The sequence below is a fragment of the Colletes latitarsis genome, chromosome 7 (genome assembly GCF_051014445.1).
Source record: "Colletes latitarsis isolate SP2378_abdomen chromosome 7, iyColLati1, whole genome shotgun sequence".
NCBI classification, from domain to species: domain Eukaryota; kingdom Metazoa; phylum Arthropoda; class Insecta; order Hymenoptera; family Colletidae; genus Colletes; species Colletes latitarsis.
The window spans coordinates 12,962,980-12,990,196 of NC_135140.1; the positions used below are offsets into that span (position 1 = coordinate 12,962,980).

The window sequence follows — 27,217 nt, forward strand, 5'->3', positions numbered from 1 at the left end:
GTACGAGATTTAAAACAGTTTTTTCATCTCTTAGATATACATATATAGATATGCCCGCAAGCATACTTTCATATTAAATGAAGCGTGTAAGAAAGTCGTGGGATGAAAATGATATTACGGAAGCCATTGAGGCAATGAGAGGGAAGAAAATGGTTTTAAATAAATCGTATCACCTTTCCTTTTTCTACACACACACACACACGCATCATAATAAAAACTAACAGTGATACTGAGTTTACAAAATATTATGTTTAATGTAGTCGCACAAATTAAATTTCCTTCTTGGATATAAAAGAGAGACGAGTTAGTTGATTAATTTATTTAGTTTCAAACGTCGTCTAATTACAATTTGATGTACTACTTTTTTTTTCTATAAACCGCGTCGTTATACGTTTCTAAGTTATTAAATTTCAAAGCACCTTGCCGGAGATGCATCGACCCGACCCGACCGTACTGTTGAATTTTACTTGCCAACTTTGTAATCCAATAATACGCGGTATGGGTCGTGATTCGTCGAATCGATGCGCACCGACGATCGAACAATATGTCCGGTCCGAGTCGTGGCACGATTTCCTCTTTCCGTGTAATATCAGCTCCAGCGAGTCGACGCTCGATCGCGCGGGAACGCGAACGTCCGAACATTCTTGGAATTTCTAAATATTCCCCACTAAAATACGCATTGTTTGCATTTTCAAACATTGAAATCCCCCGATCCGTATAAAAGTTACGATTTTTCATACACGAAATTTCGGGGAAACATTTCTGGGCCACACATCATATCTTCGGAAAAGAATTTTTTCCTCGAAACTGCGTAGGATTTCGGGGATATGTATATTCACCAAAAATGATTGCAACGAACCCCTGCAAGCAAAAATAATTTTTTCAGAACGATTTGAAATTTTGTTTTTTCGTCGAAAAATTTAGGCACCTACTCGAATTTTTTTCTCGAAAATGCGTAAGATTTCGGGGATATGCCTATTCACCAAAAATGATTGTCATGGACCCCTGCAACTAAGAATAATTTTTTTAGATCGATTTGAAACTTTTCATTTTCGCCGGAAAATTTCTTTCTGGCCAGACATTCTATTTTCGGTAAGGAATTTTTTTCTCGAAAATGGTTAGGATTTCGGGGGTATGCCTATTCACCAAAAATGATTGTCATGGACCCCTGCAACTAACAATAATTTTTTTAGATCGATTTGAAACTTTTCATTTTCGTAGGAAAATTTCTTTCTGGCCAGACATTCTATTTTCGGTAAGGAATTTTTTTCTCGAAAATGGTTAGGATTTCGGGGATATGTCTATCCACCAAAAATGATTGCCATGGCCCCCTGCAACTAACAATAATTTTTTTAGATCGATTCGAAACTTTTCATTTTCGCCGGAAAATTTCTTTCTGTCCAGACATTCTATTTTCGGTAAGGAATTTTCTTCTCGAAAATGGTTAGGATTTCGGGGATATGTCTATTCACCAAAAATGATTGTCATGGACCCCTGCAACTAAGAATAATTTTTTTAGATCGATTTGAAACTTTTCATTTTTGCCGGAAAATTTCAGTAGAAAATTTCTTTTTGGTCAAACATTCTATTTTCGGTAAGGAATTTTTTTCTCGAAAATGGTTAGGATTTCGGGGGTATGCCTATTCACCAAAAATGATTGTCATGGACCCCTGCAACTAACAATAATTTTTTTAGATCGATTTGAAACTTTTCATTTTCGCAGGAAAATTTCTTTCTGGCCAGACATTCTATTTTCGGTAAGGAATTTTTTTCTCGAAAATGGTTAGGATTTCGGGGGTATGCCTATTCACCAAAAATGATTGTCATGGTCCCCTGCAACTAAGAATAATTTTTTTAGATCGATTTGAAACTTTTCATTTTCGCAGGAAAATTTCTTTCTGACCAGACATTCTATTTTCGGTAAGGAATTTTTTTCTCGAAAATGGTTAGGATTTCGGGGGTACGCCTATTCACCAAAAATGATTGTCATGGACCCCTGCAACTAACAATAATTGTTTTAGATCGATTTGAAACTTTTCATTTTCGCAGGAAAATTTCAGTAGAAAATTTCTTTTTGGTCAAACATTCTATTTTCGGTAAAGAATTTTTTTCTCGAAAATGGTTAGGATTTCGGGGGTACGTCTATTCACCAAAAATGATTGTCACGGACCCCTGCAACTAACAATAATTTTTTTAGATCGATTTGAAACTTTTCATTTTCGCAGGAAAATTTCTTTCTGGCCAGCCATTCTATTTTCGGTAAGGAATTTTTTTCTCGAAAATGGTTAGGATTTCGGGGGTATGCCTATTCACCAAAAATGATTGTCATGGTCCCCTGCAACTAAGAATAATTTTTTTAGATCGATTTGAAACTTTTCATTTTCGCAGGAAAATTTCTTTCTGGCCAGCCATTCTATTTTCGGTAAGGAATTTTTTTCTCGAAAATGGTTAGGATTTCGGGGGTACGCCTATTCACCAAAAATGATTGTCATGGACCCCTGCAACTAAGAATAATTTTTTTAGATCGATTTGAAACTTTTCATTTTCGCAGGAAAATTTCTTTCTGGCCAGACATTCTATTTTCGGTAAGGAATTTTTTTCTCGAAAATGGTTAGGATTTCGGGGGTACGCCTATTCATCAAAAATTACTGTCATGGACCCCTGCAACTAAGAATAATTTTTTTAGATCGATTCGAAACTTCTTATTTTCGCCGGAAAATTTCAGTAGAAAATTTCTTTCTGGTCAAACATTCTATTTTCGGTAAGGAATTTTTTTCTCGAAAATGGTTAGGATTTCGGGGGTACGCCTATTCACCAAAAATGATTGTCACGGACCCCTGCAACTAAGAGTAATTTTTTTAGAACGATTTGAAATTTTTTAATTTCACCGAAAAATGTCTCCATCCCTGTCGAGTTTTCTTTAAAATTTGTTTATACTTGTGCTAGTACGTTCTACATGCCATCGATATCTGTTCGTCGTATCGTTTCTCGAATACAGATGATACACGGAACGTTCTACCCAATTCAACAGCGGCTAATTGTTCGACCTCGTTCCGGTGCATGTTTTCGCGCCTTTAGCGCGTTCGCGAAATCACGGTCGACCATCATCCTGGCGCGAATTACAGATTTTGCCGCGAGCTTCTCGGGATACGAAGCACTCTCTAGAAACGCGCACAGGTACCCAACGGTCGACCTTATTTTCTTCGTGAAAACTCGTTCAGCCTGTGCGCCACTAATTAGAATGCATATTCCGGCCAGCCGTAATTGTAGGACGCGCGACGCTATGCCATAATTTCATTACGTTTTAATTAACATGGTCGCGCGCGACTTAAGGATTCGCGAAACACCCTCGAGGGAAAGATGGCGTCGATCTTTGACCGTCGACGATGTTTGGCGGGAGGCTACTCTGGCCGTCTCGTTCCTCCCCAGCGTCTCCGTGGCCAGTTCGAGACTTCGATCCCGGCCCTCGTCGATACAGATTCCGTGACACCCGTCGTTTCCTACCGGAAGAAACTTCGATTCGACGCTAACTGGGCTCGTAATTACCGGCCAGACGACGACGACTCGGACAGGGTGGAACACGATCGGGTCAGCAACGAGGTCCTACTAGGAATTCCGCTCGAAACGCGTACGCCAAGGGGCGAAACGATTCCCGACGAGTTAATTTAGTCGATCGTAGACAACCCTCGCGTACAGTCTTTGGGGTACGGGAACTGGCTCGAGGCGATGAAGGTCGTCGAAGGGACGGAAGGGATCGTAGATACGCTACGACTCCGAGGCGTATACATCTTGGCGTTTCCTCTCGAATTCGCCATGTTCTGTCGCGTAAACAGACTGTTTTAGAGGGTGATTCGGAACACCGTCCAGCGAATTAACACCTTTCGTTACCCACCGTTCGGCGGGGGAAATCTGTCCGCCAATGCTACGTCTGTAGTAATTTTATTCAATGTGAAACGATGTTCCGTAAGGGGAAAGTTCGTAAATTTTGGGTAGGAAAATTTGTAAACAATTCGCAACTACGAATATTTCTGCTTTTATAGAAACTAATTTCTCAAGCCTTTATGTTGGATAAATAAACAGAATATGCAATTGGAAACTTAAGCTATCAGAGAGTTAATCGAACTCTTCGCGCGAGTTACAGCTTGTATAAATTGGAGGAAAAATCATATTGACGTTCCACGGTGACAATAAACAAATCAATGATTACAGTTGCACTGGATTTGAAACGTAGTGTTTAGCGAGAGAGTCCAGAGGTCGTAGAGAAAAAGATCGATCGGGCCAGGATTGGATGTTAAGGGTTGTACAAATTGTAAAATGGAGTCGTAAACTAAGTGGAGAGGAACGCGAGGAAAGCCTTGGGAGGAAAGTGGAGGTTGGAGCGTCGAAGAGAAGGACGAAAAAACGATTGGTAGAGGCGAGGCGAGTATACGGTCGTCCCTGGGCTTCCTAATTTATGGTCGGTTCGAACCAAACAGTGGAAAACATTGAATTATGGATAAATTAAATGTAGTAAATAGACACGTTTGGATATTTTTGTTTCTCGTTCGTTTATACGGGTATAAAACGAATTAATGGGGGTGGTAGATGTCGGGGGAATAACTTTTTGAAAATAAAACCTGGGTCGGAAAACCCTGGTTATAGCACTACGCGACGTTTAGATTAACTGCTAATGCACCCGTTGCTGTAAGAAACATGAAGGTTCCTGCCCGAGTCATTTGTATTTGTCCACAATATTTTCATGCCGCGATGTTTAGCAATGTACACTCACGGCGAATGCATGGTTCTATTTCTAAATAAAAAAAGAAAAAGGGGGGAGCAAACGAAACATTATTTCCCTCTATTTGCAACGGTCGACGTGTAACGATAAACAACGATTAATACGTACTGGACTTATTTTTTATTTAAAATCACCGTGTCGAAGTTCCCCAAAATTCGCGTCACGTCATCCATGTCTTTCCTTTTCGAGTTTGAAAATCGAGTCACTGTGACTATCAATATTTCAATTGAATATTTTTTATAAATTGAAATCTCGTTCAAAGATTTTACTATTTAACAAGTACATTCCCCCGTCAAGCATTGTTGCAAAATTACACGTACGGGTTATTAAAATTGTCCAGACAGAACGCATGTAGATTTTAAAGTGTAAATAGTGTTACCATCGGGCTCGTGGTATTATTGGCATACGTCTCATTTCGTATTTCAATACTCGATCATTTAAATAATCGATCGTTCCAATAATTGGTGTTTGAATAACCAATGTTCTCTACGGCGTTCTTCTTTTTATAGACCATCGAATTTGAACTGTATCAATGGCGACCTAAAATACAGGACTGCGAACGCTCTCCTTAAGGACGTACTTGTCATGAAAAGAAATTGATGAAAAGGAAAACCTGTAGATTAGTGGCGCTTTTCATTGGAAAAGCTCGTATATTATAAATAGAGACAAGCTTCGCGTGACCCCGAAAGATACTAAAACAGATTGCATTCTCCAGAAGAATCTCAATAAGCAATATCGCGGGGATATAAAGATTCTACATCAAAAAGTGAATCGAAGATATAAAATAAAACTGTTCCACTCGAGGCTTCGTTTTCAAGGACAATTTGTTTAAATTCGTAAAAAAATCCCCGACACACGCGGGAGTTTCTTGTACGTATCTTTCGCGAGTCTCAAACGCGAGGGCGAAAAGAACAGAAACGAGTTCGAAAGAGATTTGGTCGCGATCGGAACGTCTCTTTCAGGCAGGAAAGCTGGTCTTTGGAGAGAAGCGAGAAGAACCTCCCACGGATTGCGGTCCACGATATTACGAGTATAAATAAATAAAGCTCGAGGAAAAAAGATATCAAGACTCGTTTCTCTTTCTCGTTTTATTTTTAATTTTATTTACCGAACGCTAAGCGTAAACTCGATGCGTTATTGGCTGGCGATCTTATCGATGTTTTTATGAGTTCTTCTCGCCCTCCGTCCCTCCGCGCGCTGTAAATACGAGAGAAAAATCGCGTTTCGACTGGTCGTCGGTCCGCGAGCAGATTTATTCGGGTAAGCAAAAATCACCGAATCGCCGAAGGGGAATAAGGCGGACGCGTCTCGGCGAGATTCGCGCGATCGATCGATCGACGGACGCATCGAACGGACGCGGGGGGAGGCCCCTTGGACCTTTCGATGGCACGACTGCTCGTCGACGAGGTCGCAGCGCGTCCAAGTACCCTTACCTGCACTCGAGGAGCGCGCTCTTGCCTCTGAGGGTGTACGGCGGTACGTTTATGCGAATCAGCTTCAGACCGGCAACTGCAACAGACCGAAGAAACAAATTTTTCAGAGATCCGTGTAAGCCGCTTTCCCACCCCGTCGGAGTCGGAAGAAAGGGCACGCGACGTCGGACGGCCGCTCTTGTTCGCGGATCCGGCGAACGCTTGACCCACTGGGACCGGCACAATGGAGGCATTAAAACAACGGCACACGGCCCTCAGGATATTTCGACGATAAAATCTCGCGACGACCTTCGAGAAAGAAAAGCACGGAAAAGTTGTGATTCGATCGGCCGACCCGGGGGCGGAGGCGAAGGGCGCGAGAGTCCGATGGATCGTACTAGATGCTCAAACAATGGCTCCGCAAACTCCATTGTGCCGTCCTTTGTAACCGTTTTCCTTTTCTTCTTGCTTTTTTTTTCCCCCCCGCCCTTTCCGTTCCCCGCGACCACCCCTCTAGGTCAACGCCGCGCGCCGCTAACCATGAAAAACGCGGCGAGATGCAATTATCCGATTTGACCGCCAGCCGCGCGGCCTCGTTCTCTTTTTCGCCCGATGAATCGTCGATTCCGCGTGATCCAAAGTGGGGGAGAGAAAGAGAGAAACGATAAACGGTTTTCAATCGATTCGAGGGAACGGTTGCGGGAGCCGCGAGAGCGAAACACCGACTGGCACGCCGAGTAAACGAGAGTCGCGCGGCTCAAAGTGGTTCGCGTTTAATTAAGCCGGCGCAATATTTTACGACACCGTCGGCGACGACGACGAAGGTACGCGTGGACATTCCGACGAGGGTCGATCTTTCTCCCGCTCGTAAAATATATACCATCCGTAATGCACCATTACGCCAGACCGTGCGGAAAGTGGCAGCCGAGTTTGGTTGAATTATTCCCTCGGACGGGGACGATTTTTCCTACGCGCTTCGCCGTGATTTCTGTACGACTGACTTCCTAGGAAATTACCTAAGGCAAAGCTGCGCTTATTCGACGCGAAAGGTGCAACGGATTTCTTTTTTTTTTAGTAATAATGAGCGATATCGCGTTTGAGCCAAACGTTCGTCCTTTCCATTTCGGTTTTTACGGTTGCTGAGAGAGTATTCAAATGAGGAGTTTTACTTTTTTTTTATGGAAAAAGAGTTTAAGCTTCTTAATTCAGATAGTTTGTGTGTATGTTTATGTTTTATGAATGTCACAGGCGTTAGGAGGGTATTGTAATTTAGAGTTTTATTTTCTTTATGGAAAAAGAGTTTAAGCTTCTTAATTTCGATAGTTTGTGTGCATGTTTATGTTTTATGAATGTTACAATCGTTAAAAGAGTATTCTAATCTAGAGATTTATTTTCTTACGAAAAAGAGTATAAGTTGTAAGGATGTCAGGGATGGACATATACATACGTGTGATCGGATTCAAATATTCGGACAGTTTAAACGCAACTATATAAATTATATAGGGTGTTCTGCCACCCCTGGGAACAATTTTAATAGAGGATTCTAGAGGCCAAAACAAGACGAAAATCAAAAATATCAATTCGTTGATGGAGGCTTCGTTAAAGAGTTATTAACAATTAAATTCAAAAATTTCAAATCGTTCTGGAAAAATTATTTTCGGTTGCAGGAATCAATTGTAAGCATTTTTGGTCAATAGACATACCCCCGAAATCCTACTCAGTTTCGAGAAAAAAATTCATTACCGAAAATTTCATGTCTGACTGTACCGTTGATATGTTTCACTGAAATTTCACGCGTATCTTTAAAACACCATAACTTCTGAACGGATTGGACGATTTTAATGTATAAAAAAGCAAACTACGCGTATTTTGATGGAGAATATGTACAAATCGCAAAAATGTTCGAAAAGTTGGTCCTTGATTCCGCAAAATGAGAAAAACCACATAAAAATGGTCCAATTTTCAAACAGTCATAACTCCTACAATAGTGAATATATTTAAATGAAACTTTTTTCTAAAGTAGAGGTCATGGGTACCTACAGAAAAGTATTAGACAACTTTTCTATAGGGTGTCAAACAAAATTACTAAAAATGAAAAACGAATTTTTAAGAAAAATCGACAGGGGGTAGGTGCCCAAATTTTTCGGCGAAAAACAAAAATTTCAAATCGTTCTGGAAAAATTATTTGCGGCTACGGGAGTCAATTACAATCATTTTTGGTGAACAGACATACCCCCGAAATCCTACCCAGTTATGAGAAAAAAATTCGAGAAGGCGTGAAATTTTGCGACAAAATTAAAAAATTTCAAATCCTTCTAAAAAAATTATTTTCGGTTGTGGGGGTCAATTACAATAATTTTTGGTGAATAGACCTACCCCCGAAATCCTATTCATTTTCGAGAAAAAAATTCAGTACTGGCGGAACTTTAAACGTTAATAACTTTTTAACGAAGCCTCCATCAACAAATTAGTATTCTTAATTTTCGTCTTATTTTGACCTGTAGAATCCCCCACTAAAATTTTTCCCAGATGTAGCCTGTATTATTTAATATTACTATATCTATTTAAGAACATAAAATCATAAAATCGTAAGAGAAAAACCATAAGTGACTACTCTCGATCAGAGTTCGATGTAGAGTGGCTTTCTTCTGTCCAAGTCGAACCCTCTCAATTCCTATCTACATACTTTAAACAAATGATTTTTACGAAAAAGAGTCTAAGTTTCTTAATTTCAACATTTTGCATACGTATTTATCTACGTTTCACGAATGTGCACAATTTTTCTCTAGCGAAAATAATCGAAACTGAATTATATGTCATTGAATAAGGTTCCTTCTATTACGCAGAGATCTCAAATTAGACAGATCAAATCAGACATCGTGTGTAATCGAAAATCTAGAAGCCGGGATTTATGTAGTGATTTATCCCTTTATCCCCGCGCTGAAAAGTTAGCGATCGGGAACTTATGATCTCCGCAGAGTTCGTTGGTCAGCGTTGATTTATACCACGGTCACTTTGATGCAAAAGAGTGACGAAGATTGATATTCATAGTACACGTTACAGTACACGTTATAGTACACGATGCATACGCAACTTTAATTACTTATATCCCTGCAATTATCGTGCTATGGCACCTAATATTTTGCGCACAGCAGTCGGGACGTGTAATCTACCATCGTGCATAAGTAGATTAAAATCGAAGGCGGACAAGTTAGGTATTTCCCTTGTCAAACTCGACGAATACGAACCGTTCTGCGCCTAATCGATCACCCCTGTGCCTCGATGTCAAGAATTTTTACGATCTTAAAACATATTCTGCGTATAAAATCACAGGAGGACGTTGAGTAATTATTTCTCCATATTTTAAATGTCCTCGAATTAAATAGATTTCAAATTTTATCGCTCGACTTTTTAACGAAAAGTAAAAGCCATCATTTTTGTTTTTTAAATGTCCCCGAATAAAATAAATTTCAATTTCTGTCGCTTAACATTTTATTGAAAAGTAAAACGAGAAACAGTTCCGGGATTAAAAAAATGATTCTCGAAACGAAACCGGCAGATATTTGCGCGCAGCGACTCGAGACGTCGAGAGAAAAATGCTCGACTTACGAATCACGTCTGAGAGTTCATTTTAAGAATCATTGCTGTATCGCGGCCCTCCGTGGACGGAATTCCAGGGCGACTTTTCGCGTACGTGGTCGACTTCTAAGTCACCCTTCCAGAAAGAACCGTTTTCTCCGCGGTTAATCTCTCCCAGGGCTGTACCGCTTAATCCGCCACTCACGAACCACGATGCATTGTCCTTCTAATTACCAGGGCCACGGATCTTAATGGACTCGGGAATGCCGTCCGAGTCGGTGTCGCGCTCAAATTACGCAAACGTGCGGTGACTTTTTAATCGAAACGCGGCCGTGTCGCGCGCGTTATCGCATTTTTACTACCGACGACAAATTATCGCGGTTCGAGGCTGCACGGGGACACAGTCGTTTCGCGCCGGTTCCAAAGGTGCCATCGATCGTGTCCGGTTGGGACGCGACCAGGTGTGTATCGATTTCCATCTCACCCTATGCTTTATGGAGGAACCGAATTTGGCGAATAAACGTCGACTTTAATTCGCGACGACTTCGTCTTTCCGACTTCTCGTGCAAGAGAATGATAAACGGAATGTTTTCCGCTCGAGAATCAGCTGCTCCGCCATCGGTAAACGCGGCGGAAAATTCTACTCTTTTACCGCGTCAGACGAACATTTTTATAGTATCGCGATTTTTAGCATTCTATCGTCTTCGATATTTTTTTTTTTTTGTTTTTCGACAACTACCTTTAAACTTTTATTGGCCTTCGATTTTCTACAATTCGCGACTTTAAGCTTACCGACTACGTTTCTATAATCGAATACCCTAGTTGCGTCTATTGAAATCACCCCCTCGAACCTCTTTCCGTTTCGAATGTTGCGGACGTCCTGTATTTCCATCGTAACTTTTCCATACCTCGATTTATTTCTTCTTTTTCCGTCGACTCGCCTTATCCCCGGTTTTCCATCGAATTAATTCGAGTTATTAAGTCTAAAGAAAGATCAAACTTACTTCTTCCATTCGCGATCTAAGTGTAAACGGAATTGGATCAGACTTTTGTTCAAATGTCAAAATATTTTGGTGATTTACCTTTGGCGTATTTACTGGCCTTGATAAAGATGGTAATTCCGTATAACTTTGACACAATTTCTAAATTTGTGTTTAATTTTGCAATCCCCAAAATATTCCAAAAGAATAACAACCATTGAAAGACGAGGACTCTGATTGTTCCATAAATATAAAATGTTTCGAGTTCAGGTCACAACGCTATTTATACTGTAACAGTCTGTCAATCTGTTTCTATCGTCAAACTGCACTCGTTGGGAACGTGCGACACTGTTATTGCTCGCCTGGATTTCGTTTCCAGGCAGAAGGAACATCAATAATTAAATATATGAATTCTGACATTCGTACCCTAGATGCTTTGCTTTTTAATCTGTTTATATACGACATTTCGTATTTTAACGGATATTTCGACTATATTTCGACAATTCTAAAGCGTTTCGTGTCACGCTGGAAATGTCATCGATCAATCGGGCGTCCCGTTAAATCGTGCAATAAGGGTATTTACGTAACCGGGTAGCGGAGCGAACGAATTACCAAAATATTTTGACATTTGAATAAAGAACAAATTCGATTCCATTGGCGTATTTTCCCTAACACGATAATCATATCTCACTGTTTCGTAAGGACATAATTTTTCTTTATTTCTGCATTGATCCCACAATTTCCGATCACGTTAAAGAAGTTATTGCTATCGTCTGCGTAGAACTTTAGATATTATTCAGGAAACGACCAGATATTTCAAGAACACTGCGACATTCAAACTACTTTCCTGTTCGTTAATTAGACCGACCATAGAGTTTGAGACTTTAATCTCCTTTTTATAGATACGAATGTAAGGCCATCGAGAAAGTTCCGCGCAAATTTCTATGCACGGTAGCTTTTCATTTTAAACTTTCCTGCCATACTCTCTAGTTACGATCACCAGCGAATAGTGACAATTCTCTACTGTCGATTTATTCCCGATTCTGTTCGTTCTTGTACAAATGTTTCAACTGATTCCTCTTATTTCGCCTAGATCCTTCAGGAGGCGCGTGAAATTCTTTCTTTTCAACTGTACTCAAATCACTTTTACTAAAATTCTTTTTATGTTTACATAACGCATTTTCTACAATTTTTATTCGCGTTGTTTGCAAACGAAAGGTCAAATTACAATCAGCAATAGTTTCTATTAGGTTGGTGACTCAAATAAAATTTGCAGAAAATTAAAAACCGAAAAGTGGTATGCATTGCCCGAGAATTTCCACCCCTCCAACAATTGTATCCCATCGATTACTGGTAATTGCTTACATATGTTCGTAGTTCGCCTAATTCTTCTGTTCTTCGTCTTTTACAGCGTCCATTTTCCAATTATTAATATAGTCTGGTTCGAATTAGCCCAGAAATTCAGTCTAGCGACGAGTAATTTGATAACTTACTGTCCACGGGCACCGAAACTTCATCGAATAATTTAGCAAAACGATTTAGTCGAGTAGATCCACTTGGTTGGATTTTTCTGGCCGAGTAGGCTTTCAACGCCACTAGTAGCTAAACCTAACTAAACCTATCCCGGAGTTCTTTAGTCGAGTTCATTAGTATTCAAGGTATCGCCGCGTTGAAGTCTCAACTTGGTTCAATAAGAAATTAAAAGAATTTTCCGACATTCGGAGCGTGTTCAAGTACTGTGACGATCTTTTCATTCTAGCTCTTTCAGGAAAACGCTTGAAACTCCCGGCGAATTTCTACTACTTATCCATTTCTTAACCTATACACGTCTCTGTTCGTTTCTACTTCAATTTCCCGCGGTAAAAATCTGAATATCCTTTATAATACTGTTTACGCTGCACGACGAAATTGTTTGTATGGACTGTATTAAACCGGACACGAAAGTAATATAACGTTACTAGAATATTATAAATGCTATTAATTATCGATGACACGTAACATATCCATCAAAGGTTTTTAATAAAAATGCGAGATTGCCCATAATTCCACGATTTTACAATGGTATTAAATTAATAATTTCCATTAGTGGTTCACAATTATTATTCAGGATTGACCTACTTTGCGAATCGATAACCTCAGAAGTGTACGTTGTACTCCTTCAAACTGTACTATACTAAATATAAATGTATATTTCGAAACATTTATACTAATAATAATTTAGTTTATTATTACAAGATAGTGCTCTTCGAGTCTTTATAACTGGAAATTTTGTTCAAGCGACGGGATCGTAAATTCTCCCAATCTTCTTTGAAGCATGGTTGCTCTTAAATGAGCTTTTAATAATTTAATTAACAAGGATCGAGTTAGTGTTTTGTTTATCAAGTAATATTTGGCCCGCAAGGGAGTAGTTATTTGGTCGTGGAGGACAAAACTGTAAGTTTAATATTTATTGACTAATCTCGATGGATCGTTGGTTACGATCCTGTTTAGGCGAAAATGTTGCATAATAAAACGAGAAAGAGGCAAGAAAATATACATACTGGATATACGTATATTTTTTTTTTTAATTTTGCGTTGAGAATTCGTTTCCACGAATGAAAAGTGTAAAAAAGAAACGTAGAAAGCTATAACAGCTTCTCAGTGTGCTACGAAAAGTATTGCGCAAATAAAAATTTGGTATTCCAAGCGCACAAGTTATTAAGATCGAGCAAATGAAGAAATCGTCTTGGGATATCCGGTTATCCCGTTGGAGAAACGTCTTCCGCCATTTGCATTGCCTTGGTTAAACGCTCGGATGTTCAGAGTTTAATAATGTATGCAGGCAATAACGTTTATTTACATTTCGACCGTTTACTTTGCGTATCTTTCGAAAAAACGATAATCAATTAAAATTAATTGATACAAAGAATATATAGTGATACGATAATTAAATTACAATAATGTTTGAAGATAATACGGTGGTTAAAAATGAAAACGGAGCAAATAAATTTAACAAAAGCTTGTATCAAATATTACTATATTCTCTGTACCCACATTTGATTTGAACAGTAAATAACCGATGTACATCAATTAATTCGTGATCGTTTTTTGATAAAACAGTATATTTATTTGTCGATCGTGGAATATTCCATTTCATAATTAAAATTTTCGATTTCATTTAATAAGTGACCGGTACGCTGTTTATACTTCGTTTTAAAATGTTTATCTACATAAGAATTTTGCTTGTCCCTGCATCATAATGGATCTTCCGAAAAAATTCGACCCACTTAACACTCTTGAAACTTGGAGTTTCGAGAATAATTGAAAACTTTGCGACCCATAAAATTCGGGGAACTTCTACCTTCGACAACCCTTCGTACGACTTAATTAGACAAAAATTGTTCAACTACATATTCTACTTTGTTCCTTTGTAATACGTTCGCAGTTGTAGTCGTAAAAAAGCAGAGAATTCAGTTTACGAATATTTCGAAAATATGAAAACGTAGTTATAGTTACAGAACGCATTAATCACTTATTTCTCAAAATTTCGAGCCTTTCGTAGCAAGTGCAATCAATTACAGAGATTATCGCATTGCATAGCTGCGATTCGATTTTCGATGATTTTGGGCCACCGTTGAATTTGTTAAACGTGAAAAGGCAGAAAGCAGACGGAAATGCGACTGAATGTAAATAAAAGAATCCTTTGCACGGAAACGTTGAATCCCCGATGAATACACTTTACAAAGGTTCGAGTACGAGTAATTTGTCGTAACCATGAAAAAGAGCACACGAATTACGTGATCTGTTTGTCGCTAAAAAAATATTTTCCAGCTAATAATTGTCAAGATCCAAGCGTTCCTGCAAATACTATAAAGAACGAATACACGACCGTTTCGTCGACGGATGAAAGTCACGCATCTTAACGTCGGACTCGGTTGCTATCGTTTTCGTGAAAAGAAAATTATAAATACCGATTGAACGTCGCGGGAGAGCGAAGGAAACGATCAAAATGGCCGACGGGCGCGGCGAGCAGATAGAAGTCGGGAAATTATAAGCCTTACTTTATGAATCAGAAATAGCCGATTAGGGGCGAGTAGAAAAGACTGTTTCATCAAAGAAAACTCCGATAACTTTTCTCTCGCGTTTTTCTCGAAACACCATCCTTTTAAGCAGGCCGCCAGGGAATTTTATAAACTACGATCCGATTTAGTTAACATTCTCCCATAATATTTTTGAATCGATTAATAACTAAAATTATTATTATTCATTTGTTCGTAGAGGAAACCATTTAAATGAAGTAATAAGGAAACACAAGATAAAAATTATACGAGCAGGAAGAAGCTATGTTGAAATTGTGTTATAGCGACATTTACGAAATAGAAACTTCCTAAGTTTTTAGATTCAGATCAGTCAATCCTGAGTTATAGTAGCGGTCAGGTATGCAAACATAGTCGGAGAAGCTACGGTAAACGGACCGATGCGACGTCAATATTTGCGAGCACAAATTTTACAAAATACACTTCGAAGTGCATATATTCATTTACACAAATCTGATATTTCCCACGAATTTGAACGTTCCCAAAGATTGGCTTTTTGGTAAGCTCGAGATGGTCACGTTTTTTTTAAAACAAACCTGTGCCCAGTCTTGATTAATTCTATTTAAAAATCTGTTACCTTATATTTCGCAGAATTGCAAAGAGCTCCGTCGCAGCTTTTCATAAAACACCCGAAAAATTTTTGAATAATTTAGAACGTCGCGACTTAATGCAATTAACGTGGCTGTCCGTGGCGCAGAATTGCAAAATAATAACCTTTGAATATTTGCCGAGCGTTTGAAAAATGTACACGGCGATATGAGCTCTCCGTCGCCGTGCACGGTATTTAAAAACGAGAATTTCACATTAGGTGAATTTTACGTTCGTATTTAATGCACTTGTGTGTTACAAGACTGCCCCGCTGAATCGCAGAGAGTAATTTAACAGCTCAAGGCAGATTCAAAAATGCTAAAGAGAATTTCTGGATTAGCAGCGAAATTTAGAAACGAATTTCGCACCTCTGGGGATTAAGCAAAATTGTGTTTCATCGGATTTTCCACTTCCTGTTTGCTTCAATCTGCTATCTGTCCTTCGTACGTCACGAACTCGAAACCGCCTCGATATTGGGGACAGAGATAGCCCAACTCTAATTTGTATATTCTTAAACATATTGGATTATAGCTTGAATAAGTACAGATTAACAATCGATTATATAACCTTCATTATTATTCACGATAGTTTCTCATGTTAAATATAATTTATAGAAGCATGTTTATACTTGCAAACGAATCTATTTTTGTTACAACTTAATAAAAAAGAATGTTTGAGGCAGAAATTGTTTGATTTCCTAGGATAGTATCGAAACACTGCAGGGTAGCTTTTACTTTTGCAATCACGCGTTCATTATCATTTTGAACTGTTTAATTTTTAGGGATACAATATCCTTAAAATTAAACAGTTTTGTATTGTATGATTTAATCTAGTTTTATTACTAAAAATTGACGAAAACCCCATTGCTTTGAGCAGCGCAGTGCTCTCGAGCGTCTGCGCGCGCAGTCGCAAGATGGCGCCCGGGCAAAATCGCGCGGGAAAACGATCAGATACGATTGCTTAACGACGTTTCGCCATTTCCTTCTTTTATTCGTGATATTTCGACCCGGTACGGGGGCACGTTAAAATTCGATTGGTTGGAAATTCGGTACACGCGCATTAACGAACGATAACTCGGTGTTCGAGTCGCGAGTCGCGTAAAATCGATAGCTCCGCGCAGAGAATCGACGATTCGTCGTCGTTTTGGGGTTCGTGGTTGGGTCAGGACCCGTAGGTACGACAATACCGTCACTTCCGGTGTACGTAACGGAATCGTCCATTGAATTACAGAGCCCGCGGCGTCGTTATTCGAGATAAGCGAGTTCGAGTCCCGACCACTCAGCTTTTGGCGAAACGATCGTGACGCGGGTCACGAGTGTGGCCCTATCGGCCGACGAGACTCGCTTTCCCCACGCTCAGGAATTAATTGCACGCCGGGTTCGACTTTGAATAGCCACTCATAGACGGTTCTCCAGCGAACCTCGCTGCCTTCTATGGGGAACGCGAGTTCCGCGAGTCGTCCTCTTCCCTTTCCTCTTGACCGTGCCTTTCGTCGCGGACGACGCTGTGCGGTAAATCGTCCTTCGGCGTTGAGCCACGAATTAACCGTGCACCTCGAAACGGTCGATTTCACCCCGCGAAAATGCTCGTGTCGGGAACACCGGGACCTCTCTTAATTCGAACGTATTCAAAGCCAATGTAAATTCACGGTTACGATCGTCGATACCGTTAAAACTTCGCTCGAGCACGCTCGGTCCAGACGCGTCGTCTTCGATGGCGTTAAGAAAGTGAAGAGGAATTGGTCGACGGAGGATTTCCCAAAATAATGGAAGTCGTAAGTCGTACTCGGTGATTGAAACTAGAGTTATTCTCTCGAAAGGTCTGATATTCGCTGGAAAAATATTATCACATTCTCGATCCACCCAGGTAGATCGTGAATTAAAAATATTTTAATCTCGTATATAAATATCCTCGACACGTTGTATCAACAAAATTCTACGATACTATTAGCCGTACAAGCGTCGCAGTATCCGTGAATAAGTTTTGTTTCGATAATTGAAAAAGTTCATTATTCGTTTCGTTTCATAAATTAAACGGGAGGTTCCCGCGAACTTTTCCGCGATCGTCCCGGGAACTTTTCCTTCTTCCGCTTCGGCTTCATTATCAGGCTTTTCTGAACAATTCGTTTCTATCTTGACACTTTGGTTAACTCCTCGATGGTTAGTGAAAGTGGTTGCAATTTCGAGATCATCAGTTTCGCGCGTACGCTTTTCCCCGTGTCATCGTTACCGAGTTTCCCCGGAGATAATTTAACAGTTTACGGCGGTTCTTGCGCTCCCGCTGACTTTTACTTCCCGCAGAATTCTTCGAAACCTTCGTCTCGATCACAATCTAGATCGGCAAACATCGCGTTCGGCCGTAACTTTTGCTCTCTTAACAGAGTTAGAAACTTAACCGCATGGAATGCAGTTGCCAGTGAAAATACTGCATCTCCGGGATCGTGAAACTCAGTTGAAATTCTGTGGACTCGGCATTATTGCGCAAACAAATCTTTGTTGCTAAATTCAACCTACATTTTAATAATATTTCGTTCGTAACTGTAATTTTTGCTAGCTACGTTTGTTCGAAGATTCGTTTGAATAACGCCGTTGGATGAAACGCTGTTTAAATCGTCGAAGGTGAATAATGGCGGGCTCGTGATATTTATTTGAACTGCCAATACCATTCTTTTCCGGTTCGTTTTAATTTGTAAGCGCATCGACGGTGATTCCTATCGTATTTGTGTCACGCTCATAATTAATCGTAACAATGATCGAAGACAGGGGAAAAAGAGTCCCTCGTTTAAAAGCATGACGGTTTGAAAGGACCCTTGACGCGATTCAGAACGCATTGAAAGCGACGTTCATCAATTACACGAACGTGTACAAAAGCCGCGGAGCAGAGGATCGCTTTGATGAAGTTTAATCTGAGGTAGAAATTTTGATTGGAGAAGACGGACAACTTAGGGAGGTCGCGCATTATTCGTGGATATCTATTTTGAAACTACAATCCCCGGTCAATGCATTGTAATAGAATTCGAATACGATTACCAAATATATAATAGAAGCTTTCTATTCCTGGCGGTCCGCTACGTATAGAGTAATACACTAGCATTACTTGGAAGGCAGCTGACTAATTAGAATATTGCTCGACAGTATCCACGTAACTCAAGATTACAGTCTTACTTTCGTTGTACAAATTTATCGTGTTCGATGGAAAAAGGGAAATAATATGCAAGCGTCTAAATACGGATAAAATATATAAAGATAGCGAGAGTTTCATAAAATGAAATAACTCTTTTTCCAAATAAAAGAAAAATAGTTTCCATTTCCAATGCTTCGTATATTAAAAACAGAAATTGAATTCGTTGTTTAAGGAAATGTATTTTTCATATGGAATTATCTGATATTTGGTTCCGCTGACCAGATAGTAGCCAAAATTCGTTACTGGTGGCAGTTAATTTTTCCCGAATTAATGCAACGAGGCTTCTTCCCTCGCGGTAAGCACATTCCAGGTCGAGGATCCTAATTAACCCTGGAGAGACGCATCGTTTTCGTCGGTCCCTTCTCGCCCCCTCGCCACTCGATTCAATTTGGCTGACCGTTCGATGGGAAATTAACGAGAGAGTCAGTGTTTTGGTAATTGTTTGCCCCCTAAACGTTTGAATATGCCTCTACGATACATTTGATGGGAACTCAATTCCACGGTAGTAAGTTTTCCAACGATAACGTCAACAACGACACAATTCGTCGACCAGTTCTCGACATTCACACTATTCTTCGTACTTATTTCTGTATATTCGTTTCGTCGTGACAAGCCAAAGAAATCACCTTCGCGATCTGCGCGATAAATTAACCCTTAACTCCTTCACCCTTCAATGGGACAATACGAATCTTTATTACGACACTCTTGGGATTTTGACTGATCATATTTCTGTTTTGAAACAACAATATTAAAAATGTTTGCATTCACTTTTCCATATTTTGCAAAAATAAACAAGTTTTCGACCCCCCGTAAAAATGAAATAGAAAACGCAATGAAAATCTATGAAGGATACAAAATTCTTTGAAATATATATACAATTTTTTAACCATTATTGCTAATTATTATAAGAAAATAGTGGTTGCCTCGAAATATAATTTTCTCCTGTTAAATTTCGACGTAAGATCGATCCGAACAATTTATTGGTAAACGAAAGACACTCTGTGGCAGCTAGGGGAGTCAATTGAAGGCGAGTTGGAAAGAATGGGTCTCCAAAGGGGAAGTTTTGAACCATAGATGAAGTTGTTTTATCCATTTTTCTGTTAGATGCAGGGAAAAGAACTCAGCCTCAGAGTAGATTTAAATGTATGCGGAAATTTCAATTACCGAATGTCAACCATGCAAATTGAGCTCTTGTCATCAGAACAGAGTAGCGTGGGCGATAGCGTGCTCGCCTCTAGAACAGTTTTTGTATCTCTATCCAGGCTAGAATCTACCTACCTGTGGCTTTGTTTTTATTCTTCCATTTGTTCTTTTGTTCGTTCTTCTCCATTAGAACACTGGTTCCATAAAGCACTAGGAAATGTTTCAACATTCTTTGTTGGCAAAAACTTGCGGATTATACTTAACAAGTACCTGCGCAGTGATTTATATTCCACTCGTTGTAAACCCAGCCTAATTACAGCCTTATTCAAGACTTTTTAGAAAATTAAAAACTGATATAATCAAGAAACAGTTATAAAATCTGCTTTATTCTCTTATTACGTTATATTTTAGTTTCTACTCCATAAACATGGTGATTCGATTAAAATTTTTAATTTCATACGTTCCGAATAACCCAATAAATCACTCTGCTTTACATGTCAAATCGCGATACCTATTTTCTACGTTATCATCAATATGGGATAATGAACCTCGTTGAAAATTGTATCAGCCAGATAAGAGACGCTTTCAACAGTTTCTGGACCGCAGCGACGATGTTCTGGAATCGCGCCAAACGGTTGCGTTAAAACTTTCATTCGAATTCTGTATGCATCCCGCTAAACATCTTTCTAATAGATCATTTTTGGCACGTGTTTGTAAATTGGCAACAGATGATCCCGGTCTAAAAAAACGAACGCTCGAGTCCAAATTGGAGAGCTCGGATTTGTATACTCAACCCTAATAGCTTCTCGTTTCGAAACTTAAGGCGATCAAACTTACACGCTAGGAAACTTCGAATTTTTCAAACGGTACAAAAAGAAACTTTCACAGATATCAGGTTTATTTTTGAACAAAAGACAGAGAAGCATTTACTCGAGATGTGTCCCACATTTCAAGTTTATCGATCTCTTGAATTTCAAGATACCGTGACAGTGAGCTTAAAATATTATAGGACCCCAGAAAAAATGAAAAATAAATAGTCTAAATAGTTTGTGTCTCCCTAAATGGATTACAACACTTCGACTTTTCAACCTGAATTATTGCACGTAGAAAACAGGATAGAATATGCATCATCCCTCTGGATATCTGAATCGTATCGATTTAGAACCGATTTTAAAATTCCGTACCATTACATTAAACGTTCCAAATTGCGTTAATCAAGTTTACAGCGTGTCATTTTTCCAGATCCGTAGATTTAGAACAAATCGCATCTTCGCGGATCCTATCGCCGGAATACGTGAACTCCTTTTAGATATTCTTCCGCGACACTATCGACTTCTACCCTGGAGCTGTTCGTTCCTTCAAAAGCGTTGTCAAATGGACCATTTCACTGCACCTGGGCCAGGGGTCAGCAACCTGTTCGCGAGTCGCACGCGGCTCTTAATCTGATTGCGAATGAAATTATTTAAATCACATTTTCGTTCAATCTTTCGCGGCTTAAGTAAATGAATATTTTGGATAACAAAACTCGTACACCGTGGCTTTTCCGTCCAGATCCTTCGTTGTTTATTTCAATCTACTTCGCGAGTTTCATTTTTATAATTATACCCGAAGTGCTCGTAACGTGTACGCGTTTGACAATCTGTTTGAAAATGTTCGCGATGAAGAGAGAAAACGAAGAATGTATTTGCAACTCGGTGATCGAATTACTTGTTGAAAGAAATTATGATATGATACAAAAATCAGCATTATCTTTATCCGCCCTAGATTGATTATTGTCAAAGTGTTAAAAAAATAATGATCTAGTAATTATGGATCGATTGTGTTGGAGGTGATTCTGCGTGAAAATATAGGTCGAAAGTGTAGAATAAGATTTTATTCCACGATGCTTCGTTTTCGAGATAATTGAATTTTAAATACTATTTGCACGCCTGACTATTACTCGGTATTTCTACTTACTCTGACGTCCGACTTGAACTCGAGTTCTACTACTGAATTGTTTTAATCAATTTTCTCGAAAACGAAGCTTCGTACGCGGAAATTTTATTCCACATTATCGACTTACTTTTTCACATAGAATCATCCTGATGCAAAAAATTCTTGAAAAGTTAACTGTTTGTTATAAAACAAATAACTCAGAGAATATCAAATACTGTAACTTTTCGTTCGACGCTTGTCCTTGGTTTTGCATGTACTTTTAATATTATATTACATTACTGGTTTTGTAAATATATACAGTGGTACGTAAAAAAAGAATGAAACGAGATTATAATTGAATGCAATGGCGCATTAAAATTTAACTTTCTGTAATAGTAATTTACGTGGCTTCTGAATAACTTGTAAATAAATGAAAAATTCAATTATTTTCTTTTTAATGGAATGTATTTTTAACATGGATTTTCAGATGTTATTTTCTTAAGTATCTCTCAATCGTCAATAAATAATGGAATCCACTGGCAAATATCATGGAAATATCGTTAATAAATGTTATAATTAACAAGGAATATAAATGAGATCCCAGTGGTATACTGCATGATACATTAATTATTCCGGATGAGGTATCTTCGAACGAAACAACTTGCGAACAGCCACGAATATAACTGTCTATCCAATTTAAGATATTTCCACGCAATCTCGTTTCAGACGGTTTTCAACATAAATTCTGTACGATCTACACCGTCAAACGCCATCGTAAAATCAATATGTTACCAACATAATGTTCTTCGTTTAACGAGTCGAATATTGCGAAATGAAATAAGGTTTAATAATTCTGAACAAAGTAGTTCTGTTTAGAGACTAGAAGACAATATATGGGTAATTATGCTGTCAAGTGCCTTAATCATGTCAGTTAATATGGAAATTGATATACAGTTTCTGATATCCGATCTATCGTCGAACTTATAGTTATCGCTACAAAGGTAGTGTTCCATCGAAGAGGGAAGAAGGCAGAATTTAAGGAACGATTAAATATTAACCATAAAGGTGACAATGATATTTATTTGTAGCTTTTGATTAAAATCATCGAGATTAGCATTAAAAAAGTCGAGATTTTACGTTTATAATATAATAGTTTCGAAGTGCTTGGCAAATAAATTAGGAACTCTCGGGATTCCCCCACATTTTTAATAAAACTCCCGACAGCTTTGGTATTTTTCTGAACACAAGAGTTAATTTAAAGTCTCTTACAACATTCGTTGCATAAGATCTTACGTCTGGACGGCAGTAAAAGCACGATTTCAGCAAATAAAATAAATGGAGAAGTTTTGAAATTTGACGTAGATTTTTAAAAAATCGAAGAAAAGATTGGCAATTTAAAAAGGGTTTAATAATTCTAACATTTCATGAGAATACAGTGAATACTAATTGATCGGTAGCTTCAAAAAAAACTGATTGTAAATAACTAACGACGAGGTATGTTACTATTGTAGGATAAATAAATCCACGGTTCATTTTTCTATCAAGGTAATACCGTTGATCGCGCGCAGAGGGTCTAATTCCCGTAAGCAAACGAGCAAACGACGAAACGAAAGGATCGTTGAGAACCGTCAGTATTAAGTCCACTGTTCTCTTTTTCGCGTTTACGGTTTTTCGATCGCATAAAAAAGGGTTTAATTCCGCGCAAGTAAATAGAGAAATGACGAAATAAAGTATTTTATTTTCGCGGTAACAAAGGGGATCGTTTCGAAGCCGTGCTTCAGGATTTCCCAGTGGCTGAGCGAACTGTGGGCGCGGCACTCGTACGTCGAACCGTAGTTTCTCGTTTGAACAAAAGAACGACGCGTACAATTAAACGACACTCGTGTCGCGGTGTAACTACGCGCGGAGCCGTTTTGTGCGTCTCTAGCGTTCCATTCGAGCGCATCATCCTTGAGTTCCGCCTCGGTACCGAATCGTAAAACCGATTTATCCGCGATTCGGGGCAAGTGAAATTAATTGGCACGGTAACGAGAGAATGGAGACAACGGGGGCGGTCTCATTGAGTTCCGTTTTTCGTCCGGAAACGTCTCCGTCGTTTCGATTCGAGCGGAAATGTTTCTCGGTCGCCGGTAGACGAGAGAGAGCTCGTGCCACGAGCATATTTCCCTTTCGGACGGGTTTTTATCCGTTTTGTCGGGATTCGCGGGGGAGACCCTTGCCGTTTGAAACCGTTCTCGTTCGCGGACGCGAGCAAGTTGCTTTCTCGGTCAGCCCGTGACGAGAGTCGAGCCTCATCAGCCGTATAATTAACGAGACTCGTCATTCGCCAAGGACGAAGGAACAGAGAACGACGCGGAGGAAGTCGCGTTACGGGTGCCTTTCTTCTTCGAAAATGCCATGCATAATATATAAATAAACATTTTTATCTAAAAAGAATTAACAGTGTTGTATCACAAAGATACATTCAAGGTCCAAAGTTTCGATCTTGCGGTTTGGCACATTGCATTTGAACACAAACTGCGGTTCGAAAAGTGTAAGAATAGCTTCTTACGAGGGTGCAGTCATTTTTGAAGAAGGTTCCTGTTTGATATTAAAGGCTCTTAAAACATTGGGAGTAACATTTACGTTGGAAGTCGAAAAGTTCGCTCGCTATAATCAAAGGCATCTCAGTATTGCAGAGCAGCGTCACTCAAACGCTTCAAAGGAGGCAAGAACTGCTCCCTGTGATGCTGCATCGCAAGAAAATGACTTTTTTGAAGCAAGTAAGGCTTTATTAGACTCTTGTAACAACTTGGTCTTGGACCAACTGTATACGTAGGATCCATACAAAAGTAATTATCTATAAAATAATCAGATTCTGCACGCTAAATGTGATTCCCTCAAAACGATACTTTGACGATCATCGTACAGAACATCTCGAGAACTACCGAACAGATTGACTTGATATTTTTAATATATATTTAACAGGTATCCAAGATTTTAACTTTACGATTCTGAAAATAATTTCTTCCAAACAAAAGTTATCTTTACGAGGGATAAAAATGATCAACTTACGAATCACGTCTGCTCATATTAAGAGTCATTATTGTAACCTGTGTGTAGAAAGCTGTTTCAAGCTGCTCTATTCCCATAAATTGCAGAATAGTATCCAACGAAAGGGATAGGAACGATCAATTTACGAATCACGGTCTGCTCGTTTTAAGAATCACTACTGTAATCTGTGTGTAGAAAGCTGTTTCAAGCTGCTCTATTTCCATAAATTGCAGAATAGTATCCAACGAAAGGGATAGGAACGATCAATTTACGAATCACTGCTGTAACCAGCGTCCGATTAGAAAATTTGTGGGTCGTCGACAGGAACGATTTTGTTTCGAAGACGATTTCGATCGAGACGAGGCGATAGGATCGTTGTGTAGATCCGTCTTTCGCGTAAACGGGACCCGATCGACGCGATGGCCGAACGAGATCGCGGCCAGAATAAAGAGAGCCCAGGCGGACGTCCGAGGAGTCGTTATCTTATCCAATAGCAGCTGTCCGAGCAGGTAGGCAGTTAGCTCGTATCTGCCGTCACGCCACGAGCTAAATTCCCCCTTACGTACTTATCGCGAATTAAAGCGCTCCTCCAAAGGAGGCCGGAGACACGGAAAGGTAACGACCGTCGGGTATTATCGCGTTCGGATGAGTTTCACGCGACCGCGCAACCGTCGCTCGACATTAACGTTTCCATTATACGGTTACGACTAACCGTCGCGTCGCGGGGCTCGCCCCATTCCTCTCCTCTCTCGGGACAGATCCATGCACAGACGTATGGTAGTCGCCAATTTATCTATGGCTATTCCTTAAATAGCCTTCGATGGGGATCCCAGCCACTGTTTTCGATATTGCTCCTAAAATTATACGGAGATACAAATTGTTCCAATAATGGTGCAACCACGAGGGATGATTCTCAAGTAACAAGTCGAAAATGATGAACGTAATTTTCTGGTACGAAGCTTCGTTTTCTAGAAAATCGACTTTGAAAATTCGCGAGACATGCTTCATTCGTCTCCTCTCTCGGGACAGATCCATGCACAGACGTATGGTAGCCGCCAATTTATCTATGGCCATTCCTTAAATAGCCTTCGATGGGGATCCCAGTCACTGTTTTCGATATTGCTCCTAAAATTATACGGAGATACAAATTGTTCCAATAATGGTGCAACCACGAGGGATGATTCTCAAGTAACAAGTCGAAAATGTTGAACGAAATTTTCTGGTACGAAGCTTCGATTTCTAGAAAATCGACTTTGAAAATTCGCGAGACATGCTTCATTCGTCTCCTCTCTCGGGACAGATCCATGCACAGACGTATGGTAGCCGCCAATTTATCTATGGCCATTCCTTAAATAGCCTTCGATGAGGATCCCAGCCACTGTTTTCGATATTGCTCCTAAAATTATACGGAGACACAAATTGTTCCAATAATGGTGCAACCACGAGGGATGATTCTCAAGTAACAAGTCGAAAATGATGAACGTAATTTTCTGGTACGAAGCTTCGTTTTCTAGAAAATCGACTTTGAAAATTCGCGAGACATGCTTCATTCGTCTCCTCTCTCGGGACAGATCCATGCACAGACGTATGGTAGCCGCCAATTTATCTATGGCCATTCCTTAAATAGCCTTCGATGGGGATCCCAGCCACTGTTTTCGATATTGCTCCTAAAATTATACGGAGACACAAATTGTTCCAATAATGGTGCAACCACGAGGGATGATTCTCAAGTAACAAGTCGAAAATGATGAACGAAATTTTCTGGTACGAAGCTTCGTTTTCTAGAAAATCGACTTTGAAAATTCGCGAGACATGCTTCATTCGTCTCCTCTCTCGGGGCAGATCCATGCACAGACGTATGGTAGCCGCCAATTTATCTATCGCCATTCCTTAAATAGCCTTCGATGGGGATCCCAGCCACTGTTTTCGATATTGCTCCTAAAATTATACGGAGACACAAATTGTTCCAATAATGGTGCAACCACGAGGGATGATTCTCAAGTAACAAGTCGAAAATGTTGAACGAAATTTTCTGGTACGAAGCTTCGTTTTCTAGAAAATCGACTTTGAAAATTCGCGAGACATGCTTCATTCGTCTCCTCTCTCGGGACAGATCCATGCACAGACGTATGGTAGCCGCCAATTTATCTATCGCCATTCCTTAAATAGCCTTCGATGGGGATCCCAGCCACTGTTTTCGATATTGCTCCTAAAATTATACGGAGATACAAATTGTTCCAATAATGGTGCAACCACGAGGGATGATTCTCAAGTAACAAGTCGAAAATGTTGAACGAAATTTTCTGGTACGAAGCTTCGTTTTCTAGAAAATCGACTTTGAAAATTCGCGAGACATGCTTCATTCGTCTCCTCTCTCGGGACAGATCCATGCACAGACGTATGGTAGCCGCCAATTTATCTATCGCCATTCCTTAAATAGCCTTCGATGGGGATCCCAGCCACTGTTTTCGATATTGCTCCTAAAATTATACAGAGACACAAATTGTTCCAATAATGGTGCAACCACGAGGG

The 27,217-nt window shown here is 39.6% G+C and overlaps 1 protein-coding gene across 4 annotated transcripts in view; it reads right to left on the bottom strand.

The window, feature by feature from the left end:
- LOC143343852 (uncharacterized) overlaps window positions 1–27,217 on the bottom strand; it is a 156,428-nt gene that overhangs the window by 93,911 nt on the left and 35,300 nt on the right. For all 4 annotated transcript variants that reach the window (XR_013080022.1, XM_076769160.1, XM_076769159.1 and 1 more), the window contains exon 3: window positions 6,211–6,286. Coding sequence is in view for 3 of the 4 variants with exons in the window: in XM_076769160.1 (XP_076625275.1) it covers window positions 6,211–6,286 (76 nt within the window). In the remaining variant the exon portion in view is untranslated. The remainder of the gene's footprint in view (window positions 1–6,210; window positions 6,287–27,217) is intronic.